Source organism: Bos indicus x Bos taurus, chromosome 20 (assembly GCF_003369695.1).
Source record: "Bos indicus x Bos taurus breed Angus x Brahman F1 hybrid chromosome 20, Bos_hybrid_MaternalHap_v2.0, whole genome shotgun sequence".
Lineage (NCBI taxonomy): Eukaryota > Metazoa > Chordata > Mammalia > Artiodactyla > Bovidae > Bos > Bos indicus x Bos taurus.
The window spans coordinates 65201386-65226602 of NC_040095.1; the positions used below are offsets into that span (position 1 = coordinate 65201386).

At 43.2% G+C, this 25217-nt stretch overlaps 1 protein-coding gene across 1 annotated transcript in view; it reads right to left on the reverse strand.

Annotated features, from left to right (window-relative positions):
- Nucleotides 1–25217, reverse strand: part of ADCY2 (adenylate cyclase 2) — a 454325-nt gene that overhangs the window by 112061 nt on the left and 317047 nt on the right. The window contains exons 7-12 of the mRNA XM_027520567.1: nucleotides 24245–24372; nucleotides 19985–20143; nucleotides 19085–19217; nucleotides 17232–17408; nucleotides 13513–13556; nucleotides 8757–8837 (exon numbers count right to left, since the gene is read on the reverse strand). Coding sequence (XP_027376368.1) covers nucleotides 8757–8837; nucleotides 13513–13556; nucleotides 17232–17408; nucleotides 19085–19217; nucleotides 19985–20143; nucleotides 24245–24372 — 722 coding nt within the window. The remainder of the gene's footprint in view (nucleotides 1–8756; nucleotides 8838–13512; nucleotides 13557–17231; nucleotides 17409–19084; nucleotides 19218–19984; nucleotides 20144–24244; nucleotides 24373–25217) is intronic.

Genomic DNA, 25217 nt, shown 5'->3' on the forward strand with positions numbered 1-25217 from the left:
TGTATATAAAATGTTATACCTGTGCAAACAATGACCAATTCTCAAGAATTCCTATATACAGTAGTTATGTTTCTATGGATTTTGATTATCTGCAACATATTTGGAAGATAAAGATAAATGGGGAAGGTGTTCTAGGATCCAGGAAGAAAGACCAAGTGACTGTCATGCATTACTCTGTAATGACAGGGACAGCCACGTCCCGATTTCAGAGTTAGGTTTCAATGTACACTGAGGTTTCACACGACACTTAACAAGCAAGCTAGCCCAGAAGCTCAGCCCATTTGAGCAGAAGCATCTCCAGGGCTCCCTGGAAGTCCACGTGCCCAGGCCCTCTGGACCGATCTGAAGATGCTCACGGCTCACGCACCACCATGCACTTGAATTTCCCAGGAGCCTGAACCACAGCAGTGCAGTTTCAGCCAAGGCCCAGGAGTCAGTCATCTGCTCCAGAATGACTGCCATTAAAAGTGAGAACTCTAAAAATACTTTTGGATTCAAGGTTATAAGCTTTAGATATCAGGCAAATAAATTTTTTTTTTTTTAGTATTTCTTATGATTGCACCAGTTGCAGAGATCTGTTATTGCTCTCTCTTTTATGGGACTAGTTGGAGGAATCAAAAGTTGGTTAATATTAGAAGGAGTAGAAAGTAAAATTTAAGATAGATTTTAACTGTCCTCATTTTTAGAACTCTGTATTCATTATGGATATCAAATTATGAATAATGTATGCCAAGAACTTATTAAAAACAGTTTTTTTCTTTACTGAGAATGAAAAATCCATTTAAAAAATGCTCCTGGATAATATAAGCTTGGAAATAAAATATGAACGAAATTTATAAGGTGGAGACAAAACCAGCTCCTCATTAGTTACTGGGGCTCCGATATTTCTACATTTTAGTTACCTGTTTGTCTTGCAGGTGGACAAGAAGTACTCAAGATAAGATCTGGCTTTTCTTGTGTTTCAGCACCTACCATAAGTTCATAAGACTTGATCCCTGGATGGATGCTTGGGGAAATGACTGAATTCTAAATGCTGATTCTAGGAATTTGCCTATTGTCACTGTACAACTAATTAGCCCTAGGCCATTTTGCCACAACTGATAAAATGGCTGATTCACAGCTTTGGATTCATTCCTCTAGAAGATGATAATATATCAATCTTAATAGACCCTTCAGTGAGCAGTCATGTCTCCCATCCATCAAAACCGGAAGTTTACCAAACTAAGGCAAATACATAAAAGGCGGGCTAGTAACTCACAACAGTCTCCAGGAGCATTAAGTGTTGGTTCTTTGACTTCTTTAGATACAATAGCTTGTTTTCTCTGCTGTCTCTGCCAAACTTATCATGCAACTGAAGTCAGAGGCAAAGAAGACTCAAGGTCCTCTCCTCCCCACCCTGAAAATGAACGGTTGTGTGATTGCTGATGAGTGTAAATTTCTGAAAGTGGTGAACACTTTTTTGCTGTTTGATAGTGAATGTAATTTAGACAGAACTGTGGTATTTGGCACAGAATTTGGTTTAGATGATTTGGGGAAATATAATCACTGGCCATGTGATGGGACATTTCAGTAGAGTCTGGCTATGTCTCACCAGTGATACACGTTACACATATTGATGAGAAATAGCAGCGTCCCTCCGCTGTTCCTTCTACTCCCAGGGGACTCTGAAGACACTTAGCACAGATTCTTTTTACATCGTAAAGAATGTACATTTCACATTAGATCTTGAATCCTTAGGAATCTGTCTTGAGAAAGAAAGCATCATCCCTTTCTCTAAGATACATCCAAATACTATAACCATGCATTGGGTTGGCCAAAAAGTTCATTTGGGTTTTTTTGTAACATCTCACAGAAAAATCGAACAAACTTTTTGGCCAACCCAATATCTGCACACATTTTTAAGAGCATCTAAGCATTTTTTGCATTTTTATTTTTCACAGTCCAATCTTTAAAAATTTTGTTACAAATGTTTCACAAGGTCCATTTCAGTGTTCCTCTTTTATTTCCTTTTATTTATTGTTTACGGCAAAATTGTCTTATGCCAATTAGTCCTGAGGCTGAATCCCTTGAAGCAAAGAAATTTAGGGTGAGAATATGGGACCCACGACTGTCACCTGTCCCTTTCTTTTCTCCAGCAGGTCGGGTTGGGCCAAGGCTTTTTCCATGAAGCCATAACTGATGGGCATATTCTTTCTTTTTTGTTCTCGCCATTAAGGAGGGTAAATCCTTCCCACAAGCCTCATGCCTCTGTGGGTTCTCTGAGGTGGCCTCTGTTCTGGTTATCAATTTTCTAGGAAATTCAGAAATTTATAAATGTAATAGGTCAGGAAGCAACAGTTAGAACTGGACATGGAACAACAGACTGGTTCCAAATAGGAAAAGGAGTATGTCAAGGCTGTATATTGTCACCCTGCTTATTTAACTTATATGCAGAGTATATCATGAGAAACGCTGGGCTGGAGGAAGCACAAGCTGGAATCAAGATTGACAGGAGAAATATCAATAACCTCAGATATGCAGATGACACCATCCTTATGGTAGAAAGTGAAGAGGAATTCAAAAGCCTCTTGATGAAAGCGAAAGAGGAGAGTGAAAAAGTTGGCTTAAAGCTCAACATTCAGAAAACGAAGATCATGGCATCTGGTCCCATCACTTCATGGGAAATAGATGGGGAAACAGTGGAAACAGTGTCAGACTTTATTTTTCTGGGCTCCAAAATCACTGCAGATGGCGACTGCAGCCATGAAATTAAAAGACACTTACTCCTTGGAAGGAAAGTTATGACCAACCTAGACAGCATATTGAAAAGCAGAGACATTACTTTGTCAGCAAAGGTCCATCTAGTCAAGGCTATGGTTTTTCCTGTGGTCATGTATGGATGTGAGAGTTGGACTATAAAGAAAACTGAGCACAGAAGAATTGATGCTTTTGAACTATGGTGCTGGAGAAGACTCTTGAGAGTCCCTTGGACTGCAAGGAGATCCAACCAGTACATCCTAAAGGAGATCAGTCCTGGGTGTTCACTGGAAGGACTGATGTTGAAGCTGAAACTCCAGTATTTGGCCACCTGATGCGAAGAGCTGACTCATGTGAAAAGACCCGAATGCTGGGAAAGTTTGAAGGCAGGAGGAGAAGGGAATGACAGAGGATGAGATGGTTGGATGGCATCACTGACTCAATGGACATGGGTTTGGGTGGACTCTGGGAGTTGGTGATGGACAGGGAGGCCTGGCGTGCTGTGGTTCATGGGGTCAGAAAGAGTAGGACATGACTGAGTGACTGAACTGAACTGAACTGAACTGAATCTGGATACTTGGAGTAGGAAAGAGTTGTGTGTGCTGATAAGGTCAAATATTTTGGGGAACTGGAACTACAGGGAGAGAAGAGAATGGAGAACATGTTGTTTTCAGTCTTCTGACACTGTTCCTGACCCAGCTGGTCTCTGGCATGAAGAAAGTCAATCCCCTCCTGGGCTAAACAATAAATGAATCTCAATTAATTTATGCTAACTTGTTTTTGTGATAGGCTGAGGTTAACAAAGGAAATTCTAAAGAAGATTTTGACTTGAGCTGAGGGGCAAAGTACACCTACATCCACATGTGGAATTATTTTTGAACAGGCTTCCCAGGTGGCCCAGTGGTAAAGAATCTGCCTTTCATTGCAGAACATGCATGAAACAGAGCCCAGGGTTTGATCCCTGGGTTAGGAATATCCTCTTGAGGAGGAAATGGCAGCCCGGTCCACTGTTCTTGCCTGGAGAATCCCATGGACAGAGGAGCCTGGTGGGCCACAGTCCATGTGGTCACAAAGAGTCGGACACGACTGAGCAGACACGCACAGGAGCACACTGGATGCTGATCTAGAGAGGAGACCACTTTCCTCCTGTGATGGACTGAATGTCTGTATCCCCTGCTTCATATGTTGAAGGCCTAACCCATGGTGTCTGTATGTGGAGATGGGCTTCTAAGGAAGTGATTAGAGCTGATTGAAGTCCTAAGGGTGGGGCCCTGGCCCGAGGGAATGAGTATCCTTATAACACCAGAGAGCTCACTCTCTTTCCCTGCACTGCCCTGCGGAAAGGCCACAGGGACACACAGTAAGGGGGCTGCCTTGTGCAAGTCAAAGAGAGTTCTCACCAGAAACCATGCTGGCATCCTGCGCTCAGACTTCCAGCCTTCAGAATAGGGAAAAAATAAATTTGTATTGTTTAACTCTCAGCCCATGGTATTTTTGTCCAGCAGCGCCAGCTGAGGAACACACTTATCTACATTTACACGTTGATTCCGAAGGCCTCTGTGGCCTCAGCTATGCATTAACGCCCTGGGTGACCCGTGGCGTTTGGGAAGGTGGGTCCATGAACCGACAGCTGAAATAAGTGATTCTGGACAGGTGTTCTCTCACTGTGGATGCCCGATCCTTCCTCAGCCCTGGGGTCTGCCAGCATCCACCTGGGCACGGACTCCACTCCATTCAGACACAATTCAACTTGACTCCCGCGTCCTTCATGAACTCACCAGCTTCTTTCCTGTACCACAGAGGCCCCTGTTTTTCCCCTTTAAACTTTTCACATGACCTCTTTCTTACTTTTTTTTTTTTAAACCAATTTGGAGGAACCTGACATGGTAATTCCATTCTGAATATTAACTATACAGCACACCCTTCCATTGCCATGAATCTTACAGGAGTGCGCACGGCTCCAAGAGACAAGTGCTGGTGTGGGGGTGCTGGCCTGGTGCTCCCCCACACGGGGCCTCCTCTCTCCACTCTGCACCTCCCAGAGAAGTTTCGGGTGTGACCCTATGCTGCAGACCTGCTGGACATGCTTCCTTCCCTCTGACCTTGCTGCCAACGAAAAATTGTCACTTGCCACCTGTTGCTACAAGGATTAGGTCACTGGCCACTGCAGTCAACACACCCTCAAAGAGGTTCAGGGCAGAGATCAGGAATGAGGCTCTAAGGCTCTGTGCTCTAAGAAAACTGCCAAAGAGATCTTCAGAGAGATATTCTCAGGAGGAGATGTTATAAGCTGTTTCTTGCATCTTCGCATATCTAGAGAAACACTAGAATTCTAGTGGGGACATCCGCTCCTCAGGACTAACAGAGCATTTTGCCAAACCGTGTGCTGGATTGCAAGTATTCCTCTTTCACCAAAGTCACGCATACACTGACCTCCCACCTGTCCTCTTCGAAGCAGTTCCTTAGTGCTCCTAAGAGTCTGCCTCCTAGGCCAGGCTTGCTAAGTCACTTAGGTGTGTCCGACTTTTTGCGACCCCATGGACTGTAGCTCGCCAGGCTCCTCTGTCCATGGGATTCTTTCAGCAAGAATACTGGAGTGGGCCATTTCCTCCTCCAGGGGACCTTCCCGACCCAGGGATGGAACCTGTGTCTCTTACGTTCCCTACATTGGCGGGGGTATCCTTTACCACTAGCACCACCTAAGGCTTCCCTGGTGGCTCAGAGATTAAAGCATCTACCTGCAATGTGGGAGACCTGGGTTCGATCCCTGGGTCAGGAAGATCCCCTGGAGAAGGAAATGGCAACCCACTCCAGTATTCTTGCCTGGACAATCCCATGGATGGAGAAGCCTGGTAGGCTGCAGTCCATGGGGTCGCTGGGAGTTGGACACTCCCCTATAGTTCTCATTTTGCTCAAATAAAATTTCATGCTCTCAAGTTGTACATACTTTTTTTCAGTCAGCACCACCCACCCAGGCTAAGTCAAAAACCTCTTCTCTGAGCTCTGTCCTCACGGGGCCTGACCATATCTGGTTTGGCCCTGCGGCATTCACTTTAGGATCTACCTGTCCTAACAAGTCCTCTGCACACCAGCAGAGTGGAGGTGATCACACAGTCACTGCTTAGAACCCTTCAAGGGGCCCAGCCTCAGCATTTCAGGCTGACTTCTCAGGGCATCCAGCTTCCCATTCAAGCCTCTTTACCCTGAAAGATTCCTGCAGGGCACCCTGTGTCCTGATTGTGTTAAAAACTTCACTCCGACCCAGGTGCATCCTGCAATCACACCTTGAAGCTTCCCTTTTTCTCTTAGTTTCCTCCAAGATTTAGCCCAGGTGTCACCTCCTCCAGAGACTCAGCCTCTGGGGTGTTCTGCTCCTCTCTACCTGTCACGACTGTAGGGCATCAGAGCAGAGATCTCTCTTCCCCTCACTTGGAGCTTTGACAAGTAACACTGCGACTTGGGTCTTGGGATGTCTAATGCCAAGCAAGTGATGACAATGCTCCACCTTTAACAAATGCTTGCTAAATGAGTCAAGGAATGAATACAAGGAAATCTGCATACAAATCACTATTTTATGTCAATAGCAGAGAACAACTGAATGGTATATCAAACCTAGAGTCCCTACCGAACCCTCAAGGGAGAATCAAGTAAGATGGAAGAACATCTTATAGATGAACAAGAGAGGTTAATGAGTAGGGGGCAAACAGAATGGGATTGATGCTAATTAAAAAATAGGTGCATAATGGCTTCCATTTACAAAAGTTCCCTTTTGATCTTCCAGTATAGCGTGACTTTTTTTGCCCATTTGATTTCTGAAATGTGTTGGGAAAATTACAACATAAGCCATTATACCAACGTTACCCAAGACTTTAGAATAAAACTGCATTAAACCACAAATGTGGTAACTAAACATGTATTTGAATACAAAATGACACAGTAGAGACAGACAATTCACAAACAACCTTGACAAAAATAAAGCAAAGCCAATGATGTACTTTCTAATGATTCCTTTAGTAGGAAGGTTCTAAAAGGTGGGCACAAAAGCAGTTTTAACAAGGCGGGCGTCCTGCATGAAGACATGCTGCGGCTGATTCTATACATTCGCTTTTGATTACTACTATTATCATTGTAATTGGCTAAACTTTGTCAGGGAACAAGATTTCTTCCTTCTTCTGCTGTGTTTTATTCCAGCAGGCTGCAGAGTAGGTAGTAACTGCTATTTCCTCCGGTTGAATGAATCTACATTGTGTGAGATCAGACTTCCCTGGGTTTTAGCTTCCAGTACATTTCCAGGAAGTCACTGTTCCTCAGTTGTGGGGTGCTGGGGTTCAATCAGGGTGGAGCTGAGGCTGTTTTGTCACTTTGATCCTGGTACCAGCCAAAGCAGAGCACCTGTCCAGGCACTGCTGGCATACCCTGCATGCTCAATGGCAGGTGGAAGGCTTTATCCATTTGGAGTATATGAAAGGGACTAGGCAGGTGTGCATTCAGTAGGCTGGCATATCCGAATTTTAACTCTGCCCTACATACGAACCTTCAAGCTGTGAACTTTTAAAGATGCAAACGTGCCTTTGCTTGTCCAACCATGTCAGGCATGAGTAACGTCGCAGCTGGCCCTGCATCTCCTACTGCTGACCACCCTTCAGCTCTACCATCTCCTGCCTCCTCTCTATCCTCCAGTCAATACATCTTCTTGCCTGGTCACTTGATGCCAGCCCCTGTGTGCCAGCTGTTATACTGTACTACTGTACTTTCCAAGGTACTGTACTGTAAGAGTCAATGTTTTCTTTATTTTTTTGTGTTTGTTTTTAATGTATTATTTGTGTGAAAAGTATTAGAAACCTATCACAGTACAGTACTATATAGCCGACTGTGTTAGTTGAACACCTAGGCTAACTTAGATGGACTTAAACAAAAGTGGACTTACGAAGGTGCTGTCAGAACAGAACTCGCTCGAATGTAGGAGACTTACTGTACTTTATTGTGTATGTACACAAGGCCACACATACACACGTCACTTGCACACATACACACACTCATGGGATTCTTTCACAAGTCCTGTAAATAATCTCCACGAACACTCAAAAGTCACAGTCTGGAAGAGGCATGCCTTTTCCAAAGCTGTCTACCTTAATTTTGGGGGCAGAATTCTAGGTGAAAAATCATTTACACTTCCCAGGAGTCAACTTTCATGATAAAAATTCAATTGGTTTTTGTGAGGATGAAAACATCTGCATAAAAGCTCTTCATTTGGATCTACTCAGGTTTTCATTGCAATTTAATTCAACAAACCTTTATGGAGCATCTACTGAGTAGCAGGCTGCTTACTGAGCTGCAAAACTGCCCTCCATGACTTTAGCCATGGAGAGTTCAAAGGCCAGTGAATGTAAGCCCTCTGTCCAGGCCATGGAAGTCACCACCTTCTTTAAATCCTTTCTCCAGCATTCTTGGACCATTTACAACTACAACAGCAATTCTTGGCTTTCTAGACTGAACAATATTTTGCCCTCTAAAGACTCGGTCTTCCTCCCGCTCCCTCTATGAATTCAGACTCTAACACACAAGGCACGCTTTCACAATTCAGAACACAGGTGCCTCCACACACTCTGCTTTTGGGGGTGGGGGAGGTAAAGGCATTTTGAATGGATAGTGTCACACAATAACAACTTAATGATTCTACCATGTGGCGTCTCTCTTGATCTTTAAAAAATATCCTAACTGAACACATTAAGCTATAATTTTTCTCTCTCTAATAACCTATCATGTTGTTCGTCAGCAATTTACTTGGGGAGGATTTATTAGGCAGGAATCAAACATTTTTTGAGATGAAATACAATGAACAAAAGCTATTATTAGGAATGATTGAGGTGAAAAGAATGAACTGTCTTAGAAACCTTGGCTTTGTCGTGATAAGTATGACAGAGTTTGGGGTGAAATTCTTTTGGAAAATATATCATTATTTTCAAATAATAGGGTTGAAATAAGAGATGAATGATAATTGAAGATGAAAAAGTACTCACTTTTGTGCATTGATTCCATCGATTGCTTGAATCATCCTTTCATTTAATTCCTCTTCAAATCTTTTCTTTTGTGACTTGGTTCTGTATGACGGAAGAAATATTTTGGGTAAGAGTATTACTAAACAGTAAATTTGTGGTCCTATGATAGCAAAATCTCTGTTTGATTCTGTTAACTGAATTTTTTTTAAAGAGGAAATTATAGTCTATATGCAGCCTTTTGTCTATTAAGATATAGTCACTTTGTGGATTGAATGAATTGGTTAGAGTTTTTAGTGCCGTAAAATGTTCCTTTACCACTGAGTGAAATTAAAAAGCAACACTGAAAGATATGTACTTGGTGTTTGAGAAAAAAGAGGTTTCTGACCTAAGAGATGCACTAGCCCTTGAATTGTTGCCTCTATAAACTTTATTTTTTGATAGAACATACTGGCTTTGGAAATTCCCTTGCAAAAATTTGGACTGGCTGACAAAATAATCATTCTTGTTTCATGTTTTCCTTGGTCAGTTTGCAAGAATTTGCAGAACTGCAGTCTTCTTTGAGACGTGTCAAAGCTTATTTGTCTATAATTAAATGTTCCTCACTTTTTGAGAGTGCTGTTCACAGAAAACCCCTCTTACACTTGCAGACTACTCACTTGATCTCAAAATGAATAATCTTGGGCCATAATATAAAATGCTTTGCATTTTATTGTGCCAAGACAAGAATGCGTTCTCCAAGGTTAATCTGACAATTAGCATAAGAATGATGTAAAAGAAAAAATGAAAATAATATCTGTTTTTAAAAGTTAAACATCTACTGCAGAGTATAACCCATCTGGCCCTTCAAAAACTGGCTTGAGCCAGCCTGCATCTGAATCCAGGTGTCCACAAATCATCTAGTCCCATGGGAGTGAGCACAAGGCTTCTCTGTGCTGTGTTTGGTTAAGTTACTCACTGAACAGACCTTCTACTTTGGCATAAAATAATACTCTTCCAATTTTAGAACTGCCTCTCTATATAGATGAAAATAGTATTAAATGTGCAATGTCATATTTATCTGTAATCAAATCTGGTGGAATTATCATTAATGAGACAGATGGGTAATACAATTATTACATCACTGTTTGTGAATTCCCACCTTCAAGTCCTGCCTTCTTTAAACAAGTCAAGGTTAGGTTTGGTTCAAAAACAGAACAATATTAAGTGATCCACCTGTCAACACCAAGCCAATGGAATTCAGAGGTTTTAGCAAGCCAAATTCCAAGCTAAACTGGGAGGCAAATTAATTTTGATCCTTCTTTTAGAAAAAGGCTGTGCATCTTAGCAGTCACCTAGGATGGCTTATTCTCATTTGTGACTGAGGAGCTCCCTCTATTTTCTTTTTTATCAGCCCTGTGCCTAGACTTGAGATTCTTGACTTCAACTTGGTCAAAAAGTTGAAAGCTCTCTCTTTCAAAAAGCATCACCAAGTCTAAGAAGGAACAGTGTAGATGCCTCGAAGCTCACAGGAAAATTGAACCCTTCACTCATGTGTCTGGGGGCTAACGGTGACACTGTCTTTGTGAATCTGTTTTAGGATTAGCCTAGACGATGCCAGGCTTCCCTGGTAGCTCAGCTGGTAAAGAATCCACTTGCAATGCAAGAGAACCTGGTTCAATTCCTGGGTCAGGAAGATCTGCTGGAGAAGGGAGAGACTACCCACTCCAGTATTCCTGGGCTTCCCTGGTGGCTCAGCTGGTGAAGAATCTGCCTGCAATGTGGGAGAACTCAGTTCAATCCCTGGGTTGGGAAGATCTGCTGGAGAAAGGACAGACAGGCTACCCACTCCGGTATTCTTGGGCTTCCCTCGTGGCTCAGCTGCTAAAGAATCCGCCTGCAATGCAGGAGACCTGGGTTCAATCCCTGGGTTGGGAAGATCCCCTGGAGAAGGGAAAGGCTACCCACTCCAGTATTCTGACCTGGAGAATTCCATGGACTGTGATGCCAGGTGGTAAAGAACCTGCTTGCCAGTCTAGAAGATGTAAGAGACCTGGGTTCGATCCCCGGGTCGGGAAGATCCCCTGGAGGAGGGCATGGCAACCCACTCCAGTATTCTTGCCTGGAGAATTCCATGCACAGAGGAGCCTGGTGGGCGCAGTCTAGAGGGCCAAAAGGAGTTGGGCGCGACTGGAGTGACTCCGCACACTGCAGATGATGCCCGTGTGGTGCTCAACCCAGCACATATGGTGCATGGAGTAGCCGACAAGTGCCCGTTACAATGCATCCTCTTATTCACTGACTTCCTGCACAGCAGTTCTTAACATATAGAGTTTCCTGGTCTCCGTAGCTTTGTGACCTCTGCTACAGAAATGAGAGGCTGTGCTTGGGGCTGATCATCTCCCTCTGAGGAATTCTTAATTCACCAGCCAGGGCCTTGCTCTTCAGGCTGTCAGCGTTTCAGCATTTCTGACCTTCCTGGTCTGGGCTCCCCTGTTGGCTTCCCGGCTGCTCACAGACCCCAGCTCTACCCTCAAGCCCCCATTCCATTTTCTCTCTCTTAAGCTCCACCCCCCCCAACCTGCCCCACCCACAGGCTGGGCCACTCTACCTAAGGAGGTGTGCTTCCTATTGTATCTCAGATGATGTTCTACTGCCCTGGGAGGGCCCCTCACCACCAGGCTGGGGGTTCAGAGAGGTTTTATGACCTCAGCTATGTTACAAAGCCAGGATGTGCTAGGGAAGTCTGGGCTGACTTGAAAGACAGGCTCTCTCTGTGAGGCTTGGGGCCACCAAAGACCACCCACCACGGAGAAAAGAGGAGGAGATATGGAGGAGGCTCACAGGAGGGCAGGCAGGACAGGAGAGCAGCTAGGAACACAGGCGTCAAGTGTCCTAGAGCCTGGGCATAAACCACGGGCGTGCCTCCCCAAGCCACGTGGCTCTGGTCCTCTCCTGACCTGGCACCTCTGTTTCTTCCTTCCAAAATTGATAATGGCTGTAGTATCCACCCTAGAGTAATGCTGTAGGCATGAAATTAGATTTCCCATAGCCCTGGTGCAGATAAAAATGACAGCCTTACGATCACTGTCTTTCAGACAGCACTCATCCCAAAAGACACTGCCCACGGCGCACTCGCCGCAGGAGCCCTTCTCACTGTAATTTCAGTAAATCGACTCTGGAAGGAGACTGTGGGGAGGAACAGACAGATGAGAGGCCAGACCACATACAGGAAGTCCCTTATATATGAACCTTCAAGATGTGAACCTTCAAACACGCACACGTCGTGTGCCAGCCCCGGTATGCAAGTTGCTGTACTGTGCTACTGCACTTTTCAAGGTACTGAATTATAAGATACAAAATGCTTTCTTTAGCCTTTGTGTTTGCTTTCTGTGTACACATTATTTGTTTGAGAAGTATTATAAACTTGCCACAGTACAGTAGTATACAGCCAATTGTGTTAGTTGGGCACCTAGGCTAACTCTGTTGGGCTTTTGAACAAAACTGGACTTAGGAACGTGCTCTCAGAACAGAACTCATTCGTATGCAGGGGACTTACTGTACAAAGTGGAAGGATGTTTGTGAAATTCCATAGACAGCTGTTTGCAGATGTGCTCATTTCTTACTGGCTTGAAGAGCCAGGCCTTCTAAAGATACGTTACGGGGTCAAAAACGCTTCTTAAAATAGCTTAAGCTTTCTTTAATTGGGCATTTGCCACCAAAAAAATAATACTTCAAAAGCCCAAGAACTCCATTTTCCATATAACAAAGGGCTCTAAGTGTGATAGGTCAATATTAAAATTTCAAGTTTTACACAAAATATAAATCAGAGGTCATGACAACAAAGATAAAGTCACGCAGAGGGATTCGGGAGAGAACGCACTAAGATCTGGCAGCTAATGATCTAATTATTTATGTTCATTTTCCACTTTGATACAATGCATTTTCTATAGGAATAAACCCATCTCTTCAGTGGGGAAAGAAAATTTTAAGTTTGGGGCCATTCATTAGTTATCCTAGTGTTAGTCCCTCAGTCATGTCTGACTCTGTGTGCCGCACGGACTGCAGCCCACCAGGGTCTTTTTTCCAGGGGACTCTCCAGGCAAGAACACTGGAGTGGGTTGCCATTTCCTTCTCCAGGGGATCTTCCCAACCCAGGGATTGAACCTGGGTCTCCAGCATTGCAGGTAGATACTTTATCATCTGGGCTACCAAGGAAGCTCCCAAATTATCCTAACATCTTCAATAAAAAGTACTTAACTCCCAAACTAAAGGAAGGTTCTGAGCCCCAAAGCTAGAGGAATACAGACAAGGGAAAGGAGTGATGTCTGAGAGCTTGTGGAGGATGACAATGGCATCCTTGGACACTTGGGGAGGCATTTTTTCTTTGTTTGAGCAGGGTGGGTTGCACTTCTTTTCACTATTGAAAGGCTGGACTTATCTTGCTTTTATCTCTAGGATTCAACCTCAAAAATATAACTTTAAGATACTCATTTTAAGAAAGTTCAGTTCTTTACTTCAGATTAATATGAAGAATGTTTTTTAAGAAAACAATTTAAAGTTCTAAAGAGTTTACTAGGCAGTGTTTTCCCTCTTTTAATTCTAAAAAGAAAGGATATCAATAATCCTATTTTTAGAAGCTGAATACAACTTGAGAGGGCTTTTCACAAGCAGCTACTCTTTTTTTTTTTTTCAGAAGAAATAGCCTTCAGAATTATTATAGTTGATGAAAATTACTTTCAGGAATAAATAAAGAACAGTTAAGCCTTTAGAAAATTAGAAAATGGAATGTATACCATACCTTAAGGTGCGATTTTGAAAATTATGCTGACCCATTGGTACATCCTATTAAAGAAAAAAAAGATTATTAGTTGCTAAAAACATACATTAAGAAGTTTGAAAAGATAATGATGTGTATTTCCTCTTTTACCATGGTAAATATCATTTAGGTAATAAGCAGCTAAGTGGAGAAAAAGAGCTTAATTACAAGCGTGAAATAAGGTTAAAACTTCAGTTTATATTTAGAATGTTGGTGTAATCTATGAACTCTGGATATTGGAAGTGTCAGGATTGTTGTCTAGATTTTCAAAATTCCTATCCTGATATTTGCAGATATTATTTACAACAATGCCTGCAGAGGACTATTATTAAAGTTACTGTAGACAACCTAAATCATGTAGAACTGTAGTTTTAACATGAGACAAAAATTTAGAAAATGCTTTAAAACACAAACATAATCACAAAATCTATAGACAATCTTAATCAGTGAATCGAACTGTTAAGAAATGAGACCAATGATTAAGTATGTGAAACTGAGAATCACTGATGAAAAAGAAGAAATGTACAGAAGTGCTGGTATAACATTTCCTGAAAAAGGCTAGTGAGAGGGAGACACTGAATCCATTGCTAAGTGTTCAATAATAGACTTTAAAAACCACAAGATTCACTTGTATATTGTAGTGGAAATTAAAATAAAAGTCAGAACAAAGAAGCTCCAGAGAAACTTTTCTTTGTTGCTTTAAGCTCCAAGGTTAGATAAGGAAATGTATTTAGCCTAGGGAAAGGTAGGCTTAAAAATGATAACTGAACTCCACATTTTATTATATAGAGTATTAATAAAATAATGCATTATTCACCAGCTCCATCAATGTTAAATCAAGAGTCAATGAAGTTCTGCATAGGGGATTAGATAAAAGAAATAACTTTTGGCAATGACAGCTGTTCAATCCTGGAAGGTACGAGTAAGAATGACAATGGGACCTTTCTGAAAGTAAGGGGCATAGTCCTATGGGCCCCAAGTGCTAACCAGAACCTCAGAGGTCTTCTGTCCCTGCCAAGGAACTCAGGCCTGAGACTCTGTCTGTGACTGGCAAGGCCAGCTGGTCAAGAAAACAGAGTCTGTTCCAGACATCCTCTGTTTTTTATACACTATTTTCTGAAGCTCAAAGCCTTAGGCAGTTATAACTCTCTCGAAGGAGGCATCTTCACTAACACATAACAACAGATTATGTTGAGGTTGGAGCCAGGGTGAAATCTTCCCTTGGGTGCCTTGCTAAGATAGTAAGGGAGAGGGTTGCTCTTAAGTCCTGAGACAAAGGACTGATAAGAAATTAGCAACCACAACAACATCAATAATACCACCCATAAAGCAAGGCCTTATTTTTGCAGGTACACAGATGAAGTAGCACAGAAAATAATGCTTTAGTATTCAGATATAATTCTTATTTCCTGAAAAATAACAAACCAACCAGCCAACCAACCAACCAGCCAAGCAGCCAGTCAACCAACCAACCAGTCAACCAACCAGTCAGCCAACCAACCGTCAACCAACCAACCAGTCAACCAACCAACAACCAGTCAACCAGCCAGTCAACCAACCAGCCAACTAGCCAGTCAACCAACCAACCAGCCAGTCAACCAACCAATCAGGCAACCAGCCAGTCAACCAACCAACCAGCCAATCAACCAATCAATTTGTTTATAACAAATCTCAATCAGAGATAAAGTTATTAGCCATTAGCACTAATAATAAATTTAGTGTTGAGGTAAAATTATCTGATTCTTTTCATAAGAGGGATAGAAGCATTGACTTTCCCTGGCAATTAGATTCTAAGTCTTAGCATGCTTTTCCTCTAACAGGTCTAGTTGCTGGGAGGCCCCCAGTGGCTCTGGTCCTCGCTCCTTGCATCTCTTCTCTTCTTGTGACCACATCCAGATCCACAGCTTCAAATAGCACCTAAAATCTGATGCCTATCACATCCACACCTCCTACCAAGACCTCTACCCAGAGTTCCAGGAGCACACCCCCAACTGCCAACTTCTGAGCTGCAGTCTGGTGTCTGAAAGGCATATTGATTTGAAGATGTCCACTAGCAAAGTCTTGATTTTTCTACCCCAAATTCTCTGACTTTGCTCTGAGTATTTGTCAGTTCAGTTAATGGGATTATCATTCTCCTAGGTGCACAACCCAAACATGTGGCTTCGTCTTTGAACTTCCTTTCCACACATATTGACTCCATCACCAAGTCTTACTTGTTCCACTTTCAAATTGTACCCTGAATTTGTTTCTCACTGTTCCCACTGCTAAAATCTCAGCAAAGGAGGACACCACTCCTTCTTGTAGCCCTGCTCTCTTGGTCCATCATCCAGAGTGCTAATCACACGATGCCCTTCCCTGCTTAGGACCCTCTAACAACTTCCCACTACAATCAGAATAAATTACACATGATTACTTGGAGCCTCTCACCCTAATGACCTCCCCTGGCTTACTGTTGATGATCTGACAGCCACACAGTCTCTTCTCTGCCTCAAAGACACCAATTCATTTCCATTTCAGGGCAGCTGTATTTGTCCTTTTGCCCCTGACCCTCCCCACTGACCCCTCCCCTTCTCGGAGACTCCCCCCAGCCACACCCCCAAGAGGAGCCATGCCAGTCACTCCCCAAGACATTCCTTCCTTTTCTTTTCATCACAGCCCTTGGCAGTACCTGGAGTGATCTCCTTTGTTTATTTGAGTCCTACTTAGGGTCTCTTTCTTCCCAATAGAATATAGACCCCTCTAGGACTTGCCCTGGAGGTCTCCCTGTTGACCCCTTGAAAGATCACAATCTTCTATCAGATCGTTTATATTTCAGTTGGAAAAGAACAAAGGAAGTTGAAAGAAGAGATAAAACCAAGACAAAACAGGAATGCTGACGCCTGCATGTTGGGTTTGTGCATGTCCCTGTGACAGGCCTATGGACACAGGCAGCTTGGAAATGTCCACTTTTACCTGACAGCCTCATATGTTTTTTCCTCATCAGCTAATAAGAATTACAGAACATCTCATTTTTTTTAAACCTCAACCACATCCCTAACACAGTGAATACCATTTAGCATGAAATTGTACTCAGAGACTGTTTTAATATCTAAATATACCATTGGGACTATTCTAAGTGCTCCACTGTATTTCCTTTCCTCTCCTCTCATGAGTTTTTCTATTCTTCATCTGCATTTCAGCCATCTTATTGAAAGGTCCCTGTGGTCTGGAGCGGTGGGACTCCATTCCCCATTAGAAGTTGGGATGACGTCCGTTAAGGGACGCCAATTGAATGCACTTTGCTTCCGACACAGGCTGAACCTCTGGGGGATGAGGACAGGGTTAATGATGCTGCTCAAACCGCAAGGATGTCAGGCCCTCATTTGTTCCTTTATGAAGATGCTCGGGCTTCCCACTTTGTGGTAGCCAAAGCAAATTGCAAACCTGGATTGAAAAAGAGTTCAGGGGTATGCAGTGGCTACTGCCCATTGTCAATAACCGTCTTCGATAAGAAAGTGATCACGCAAAGTCACTCTTGGTTGAGACCCTTAGCAACTGACACTCAAGATAACCTGATGGCAGGTTTATTTAGGCCTGTTTGTCAGGGGCCTCTCTGGGAAGTCAGAGACAGCAAGCTTCCTTCGTTACAGACCCGACTGGTTTTGGCAGGACATGCCTTCTGTTTGGGGAGCTAGCGTATGCCCGGTGCGGGGAGGGCGTACCGTGGTGCTGATCTTGCCGTTCTCCGTAGTCATGCTGTCTCTGTGATGCAGGTGTGCAAAGGGCTTGGCCGCCCCCCAGGACTCCAGGTACCGGGTCATGCGGACAGAAGCCCTCATCTTCGCTCCGTCAAGGGTGTGTCGAGGCCTAAAGAGGTGCTGAGGGCTCCGCCGCTCTCCCTTGGGGTGAGAAGCACAGTATCACACCTGGAGGCCACAGCACCTCTTCCCTCCAGCCCCCTAGAAGCCTCCCTTGCACAGGCGGAGTCCTCCACCATCAACGCCTTCACTCTGCGGGCTCCTGCCCTCGGTCGTGCGGGGTCACCATGGGGCATGGCCACACCCCAGAGAAGCTGAGTCAGTTTTTTTCAGACAACAAAAACCTACCTGTACCTGAAACTTGGGAAAAAACAATAGCCATTGGAAGGGATGTTTTTATAAAGCTGACTCTTAGACAGAATATGCTGATCTGTTTCCATGTTTTAATGGTTTTGTTTGTTTTTTTTCCTAAAGTGATGGCTGTAGGGATTGGGGCTGTTTTCAGATGCGAAATGGCCTCGAATATTGATGTTTTGGTATTCTTTGCCTGAACACAGTGTTCTCTGGACACGTTTTTTTCACCTTTTCCCTGCACCTGCCACCTCCACACCAATCATCCCATAGTTCCTCCTGCTTGTCACACATCTGTCTCTAGATCAGCTGTCTAGTGGGTTGGAAGTTTGTCCCCAAAGGTGAACCTGGGGGTTTCAGGGAGGCTCTTGTGAGTAAACACTCGTAAACTAGACTTCACTGATTTTGCGATACTTGTTTGGACAATTCAGAGGAGTTTCTTGCTGCTACCTGCGTTGTTAACCAGCCAGTGATTTGAGGGAAGTTACATAAACCATCTGAGACTCAGCTTCTTAATCTGTAAATAGCAACAGTACCCATTTGGCAGGAATTTGGGGAGGGGTAAAGATGAGAGCTCTTTTGATGAGCCCCCTGCTCTGGCCTGACACATGATGGGAAGAGAGTAAAAGACAGCAGCTGTCTGCATGGGATAGGTGGTTTTTATCATGTTAAAGTTCACATGTCTGCACATAACATGCTCACCCCAGTGTATGTGACAATTAGTCATTAATCTTTCAGTAATTTCTTTTTTTCTTATATCTTCATCCACTTAATCTCATTAAGATTTTTATCAGCTGAAATCCTGAACACACTTTTGGTCTTCATTTAATTTTCTAACTGCCAGGAAGGGCCCATCATGGACTAACACAGTGGTACCCAAACTTTTTGGCACCAGGGACCTATCTGTTATGTGCTTAGTTGTGTCTGACTCTCTGTGACCCCATGGACCGTAGCCTGCCAGACTCCTATGTCCATGGAAATCTCCAGGCAAGAATTCTCGAGTGGGTTGCTGTGCACTTCCCCAGGGACCTATTTAGTGGAAGACTATTTTTACATGGACTGGGGGTCGGGATGGTTTCTGGGTGATCAAATGGATAGCATTTATTGTGCATGTTATTTCTAATCTAATGCTCTTGCTGATCTAACAGGAGGTACCAGTCCATGGCCCAGAGGTTCACACCCGTGGACTAACGTATACATTGGTAAGCATGACTAACTAACCTCTACAACCTTATAATGCAGACAATACTCTTGCCACATAAACAAGCAATTCATTTCAACTGCTTCTTTCATAAATATTTGAATGCATTTTTACAAACACAGGCATTTAAAATAGTTTTAGAGGCAAACACTAGCAAAGAATTACACCGGTTCTTGACTAAAAACAACTTTTCATATCAGTCATTTGCCCTCTTGACTTTTAATCACAGAAGTCATGGGCTAATTATAGACTCTATGATACTGACCTTGGGGTTGATTACAAAGTAAGTTTTCACCAAATGTTGCTTTAAATACGGGTCTCTGATGTCACCATCGCCTTCTTCCACTTTGTAAGCTCCATTCAAGTGTTGCAGGGTAACAGAAGAAATGTGAACACGTCTGAAATTCCATTTGAAAACCACAATCAAGATACAGAAGAAGGAACATCCAAGATTTTCTATTAATTTGGGACTTGAGAAAGAATTCCTTCTGCCACAGGTGAAGGAAAGGCTATAGGTTCATAGTCTGTTACCCACAGCTTTGGGAAAATGCTCCCCGATATCAAGAGCTGCTAATATTTGGAGCCCCTCTGCACTCAGTGAAACCTAGGTGGTGAATTATAGCGCATAAAACGTGATCATACTGAATCTGGAGGCATGAGGATAGTTTTCGGAATTGCATGGCAAAGTCATTTGAGAACACGTGCTGGTACGTATAAAAGTATGGGCTTTCCTTCTCAATGCCTGCTCTCATACTTCTCCAAATTACAGCACCTGCAAAGATTCTCTTGTCATCTGTCCAGATGGTACCATCTGCTTATTTTAATAGGACTGGTTTCAGAGGTGACCAATAATACAGAAAGGCCACATATCTCTAGTGCATTATAAGCCATCTTTAACTTAGGTCTCTATTCATAAATACGCAATTAAGTGAAAGTCTGTAATTCAGGATCTGACATCCTGTCTCTAACCATGGGTCCCAGGGGTGGTGGAACTGGGGCCTGAGAGCTCACATCCATCTGGTTAATGGAAGAGGTCACGGAGTAACACAGTAGTAACCAGGGCAGCAGAAGTCACCGAGCACTGAGCAGTCAGCTCTCAGCCTGCGGACCTCGGATCCTAAGCCCAGGGCCTGCTGGATGAGAGGAAGCCCATGTCCTGCCTTACCCAGGGACCCCTCCAGCTTCCATGTGGTTGGCCAGGGTGACGTCATGTGACCACACGTCGTACTGCCACTTCTGCAGCCCGATCACGCCGCACAGCACGTTCCCAGAATGCACTCCCACGCGCATGTTGATGTCCACTCCGGTGGCATCCCTCACTTTCCTAGAGAGAAGGAAAGTCACATCACCCTCCAGGGCCAGTCTCTTCTTCCTGTCGTTCCTGGCTGATTTTCTGGGCATTTTATTATTCAGAATGTCTCAGACTGTTGGAAATAATGGTCATGAGTTCCTTCTGTGGTGGAAGATTGCTGCTCTGAGGCCATTGAAAGGGTTTTTCTCTCCAGTTATTACCAGGCTAACCCATCAGTACCAAGCCAATGCTCCAGCCAGTAAAGCCTCAGGCTGGCTAGGGCCGTGATGCAACATTTTGGTTTTAGCTTCTACTTTTCCAACCAATACATATCAAGCACCCATCATGTGCTAACCCCCTCCTTGAAGTTTTCATACTAGACTCGTGAGACATTGCCTTGTACTGTCAGAAACAATCTTAGATGCCATTAGCAACTCTAATGCTTATTAGCATAGCGTATGTCCCCAAGGAATATTTTCTGCTGATGAGACAATAAGGCTTATTTGTGAGCTTAAATGACTTCAGCCTGAATAGGAATTAAAAAAAAAATAACCACAAGCTGAATGCTTTTCCACTGTGCATGTTTCTGTAACAAAAAAGAGAAGCGAGTACTCTTTAAGAAGCTTTAATGGTGCATAAGGTATCATTAAAAAGAAATGAATTTTTAAAAACCACTTAAAAAATACTTTAGGATCCTGTCACCAACTCATTGAAAAAGACAAATGAATAACTTCCTTTGATTAGGACAGACATATATACACGACCATGTGTAAAACAGATGGCTAGTGGGGAGATGCTGTCACAGGGGGCTCAGCTCGGTGCTCTGTGATTACCCAGAGGGGTGGGGTGGGGAGGGAAGGGGGAGGTCCAAGACGGAGGGGATATATATACATATACATATACATATACATATAGCTGATTCACTTCACTTCATAGTGGAAATGAATACAACATTGTAAGGCAATTACATTCCAATTAAAAATAAAAGAAAAAAAGACAACTTCTTTTAAGGGAAAATGGCAATGATTGGTGATGCCTATTTGTTTCTGCCAGTTAAATATGTTTATCGATTAAAATATAGTTGTAAAAGAAAAAGGTGTCCCTAGCAGGAAGGTGTCCCTCATTCCATGGAGCGAATCACCCCAGGAAGAAACGTGGAGGGAAGTGATGACATTGATTGCAGCAGTTAAGAGGAAGGGTTCCCAGGTGTGGGATGCAGTAGAACCCGAACCATCTCAAAATAACACGGGTACGCATGTGGGATGGCATCACCGACCCAATGGACATGACTTTGAGCAAGCTCTGAGAGATGGTGAAGGGCAGGGAAGGCTGGTGTGCTGCAGTCCATGGGGTCGCAGAGTCGGACACGACTGAGCAACTGAAGAACGAACAACAATGAACAATGAGCGTCAAGCTTCAGTGATGAAGCAGAACCATCCGAGCATACTATGATAAGAAGAAATGGGTCCATGATATAAAAATAAATGACTTCCTGAGAAAATAGTACAGAGGCTGTTTCTTTCCCTTCCCTTTCTATCGTCCTTTTCTGTTTATATTTTGTCATAAAATGACAACCTATATCAAGTACTTTGCAAGTCGTCCACACCCTTCAATCCTGCTCCCAGAAGGAGCATCTCCATGACACAGGAGGCTTGCCTTGCCGCTTTGCCCACAGTAGCTCTGAGTGCAAACGGCTGCTGGGGGGTGTCTGGTCCCCCCAGGCTTGCTCAGGCTGGTTCATCTCTGCTCCCCATCCCCCTGAGTCCTGCTTCCTGACAGCATCCAGGAGTAGTCATAAAGCCAGTCTGATAGCAGTGACTGGTTAGTAACTCGAGTCTTTGAAATAACCGTCTTCATGGGCTTCATGTCTGTTTTAGAAAAATGAGTTGATCAAGGGTTCAGATGAACTGACTGACCAGAAACATTTTAATGCATGTAGATGCAGATGAAATCTGTGTGATCCATAGACAAATGTCGAAATGATGGCTTAGAGTTTGCGCTAATAGTAGACAATCTTTCTAATTTAAGAGGAGCTTTAATCACTTACAAAATCAGGGTTCTGAGAGCACTGCCTTGATTAAGAACAGTTTACATTTTCATGAAAGGGGGGAAAAACGTCTCTTTAAATGCCGGGAATATTCCAAAACTGCAGCCAAAGAACTTCTGCAGTGTTGACCTAGCTAACAGGGAACGAGGCTCTGAATAAATGTGGAGGTCCCCGCACGGAGGGAAAACCACGGACAGACATCCCTGGATTCATGTTGCTGGTTCCCAGGAAAACTAGAGGTCATCTGGCAAAATTTCAAGTGCTAAGTGTACACTTTCTCCTCACCAGCTTCAAAAACTGAAATTCCTGTATTTATTCTCATCTTATGGCTTAAGAAATGGGAATGGAAATGCTTGCTTTTGTATGTAAGAGAGAACAAAGAGTTTCCAAAATTTGCCGAGGTGTTCGCTCTTTCCCTGGGCTTCCCTGGTGGCTCAGATGGTAAAGAATCTGCCTGCAATGCAGGAGACCTAAGTTCGATCCCTGGAGAAGGGAACGGCTACCCACTCCAGTATTCTTGCCTGGAGAATTCCATGGACAGAGGAGCCTGGAGGCTACAGTCCACGGGGTCACAAAGAGTCAGACACGACTGAGCGACTAAACAACAACAAAAGGGTATTTTGTTGAATCGAATGCGCTACTGAGTCACAAAATGTCATCCTTCACAAAACCCATCCATAGAGCCTGTTTCCTCTCACGTTTGGTTTTAAACATGAACGTGGCTTCCAGGGGTGGTTACAAATGTGAGAAAATCTGTTAATTTTACATGGATTGAATGCACTTACATCTAGACCTGTAATGTCTTGAATAGTTAATGATTTTTAGAATACAGTTGAAAAGCTTTTTTTTTTTCTTATACCTCCAAGAAGACAGATGATTTATTTTGGGGGAGAAGCAGGGGGGACGGCTAATTCCCATACAAAGTACTTCAGGTGGCAAGCTGAGGCCACACTGCCCACCTCTGCTGTCTCGACTCTTCCCTCCTTTCTTCCCTATGTCTCTGCCCACCCAGTCCTGACTGCCACGTAGCGGCCCCGACACTGCTGAGCTAGTGAGTCTGGACATTCAGGTCCGCGGATTCTGCTGAGGCTGGAGGTGTCATCATCCTTCCCTGGAAAGCACTGGAAACCCACCGTCAAACCTCTCAGTCCATTTCAGCCCACGGCCAACACCACAGTGGGCTAAACACAGTGACAACTAACTTGATTTGTTGCTTTCTCACTTAACATCCCAGTTACCCCAACCCCGAGAAAAGGAATTCGAACATCAAGCACATAATTCCCATCCCATTTAGAACAAAAATATGCGGAGGAGAAGAGAAAATCACTTGACCAAAAATAGGCAATCCCCTACCAAAAAACCCTTAAACTCAAAGTTTTCAATCAAACAATCAACAAACAAGAGCTTTTTATCATTTATAAGACTATCAGGGCTTCTGTGAAGGCACTTATAGAGAAGTATGCGGTATCAGCAGTGAAAATTCACTTTGTAGCTCACATTTTCACACTACACTTGTCAGCTGTAATGATACCATTATTCTTTGTAAGCAAATATTCTCTACAAATCTTACAATGAAAGAAACTATAGATACAAAGCGGAAAATTATTACGGATAAAAACTGAAACTAAATTCACAGAGCTGAGTGTGTTTGACTAGATGGAGTTATTCTGGGCTAGATTCTCCTCTTCATTGCAGTCTGGTGGTAAAAACTACTTTCTCTCTTACAATTTATATGTCCTTGTCAAAAATCAAGACAGACATTAAGAGTACAAAATTGTCCCTTAAGATCGGAAGAGACTTTTCAATTGTTTACAAAGAAATTATCTTTGAAATTAATGACACAGCCCCTTCCCATAGATTTCTAACACCATGTTCCTGTAAAATAAGATTAATAACAACAATACAAAACACAGAGCCTGACTCTGGACTGAGTTCTCACATGCCAATAAATGAGTCTTTGCCCGTTTCTGTGTAAATGAACAATCACGTATATAGTTTCAGTAGACAAAAAACCAGAAACAGTTGTAAGACCAACAATGAAAATGTATTATGCAGTTTAAAAGGCTCTTACTACTCATCACACTTACTTTATGGCTTCACACATATCCAGTCCCATTTTCACACAATTCTTGGCATGGTTAGGGAGAGATATAGGCAGTCCGGACACACAGTAGTAGCAGTCTCCTAAAATTTTTATTCTCATGCATTCATTCTCCTGAAAGAAGAAGTCACAGAATTTCAACTGCATTGCTTGTGTGCTAAGTGGCTTCACTCATGTCCAGCTCTTTGAGACCCTATGGACTGTAGCCCGCCAGGCTCCTCTGTCCATGGGGTTCTCCAGGCAAGAATACTCGAGTGGGTTACCATGCCCTCCTCCATAGGGGATCGTCACGACCCACGGATTGAACCCTTGTGTCTTGCATCTCCTGCATTGGCAGGTGGATTCTTTACCACCGTGCCAACCTGAGAAGCCGTAAACTAGTTCAATTTCTCTTAATTGCCCATCAAGATTAAGCCACCCTCACCCACACACCCCTCTGCCAAAGCAGGAAGGATGATGGTAAGGAGTGGGAGGGGAAGGCTGAGAGAATATTTTGGAATGAATTACACTTAGCAGAGAAATGTGAAGATAGGCCCATGCTTTATAGTCTGAACATCCTCAAATACTGACAGTGAAATGAAGCGTTCTGTGCAGAGCAGAATCTTTCAGGATAGAAAATGGTGATCAGAACTCAACTGGAATTAGAATTGTATGTCATTTCCTACTACATTCATGGTTTTCCTCACTTCTTTCAAAGCTGAAGCAAATTCTTACCTGCAGACATGTAGCTTCTGATAAACATCACTACAGTGTAATGCAGTATAATGAGCCACCATTCAACATTGCCAAGTGATTTAAAACTTAATTCTGCCCTTAGGTTAAACCATTTTAATATCAAGTTAGACAAACTCATTTTTCTTGGCTGGGTTGTATTTATATGACAATATCAAGATCAATTTCATTCATATGAATTAATCCTACATCCATTTCTAACCTTTTCAACTAGCTTATAGACTCTT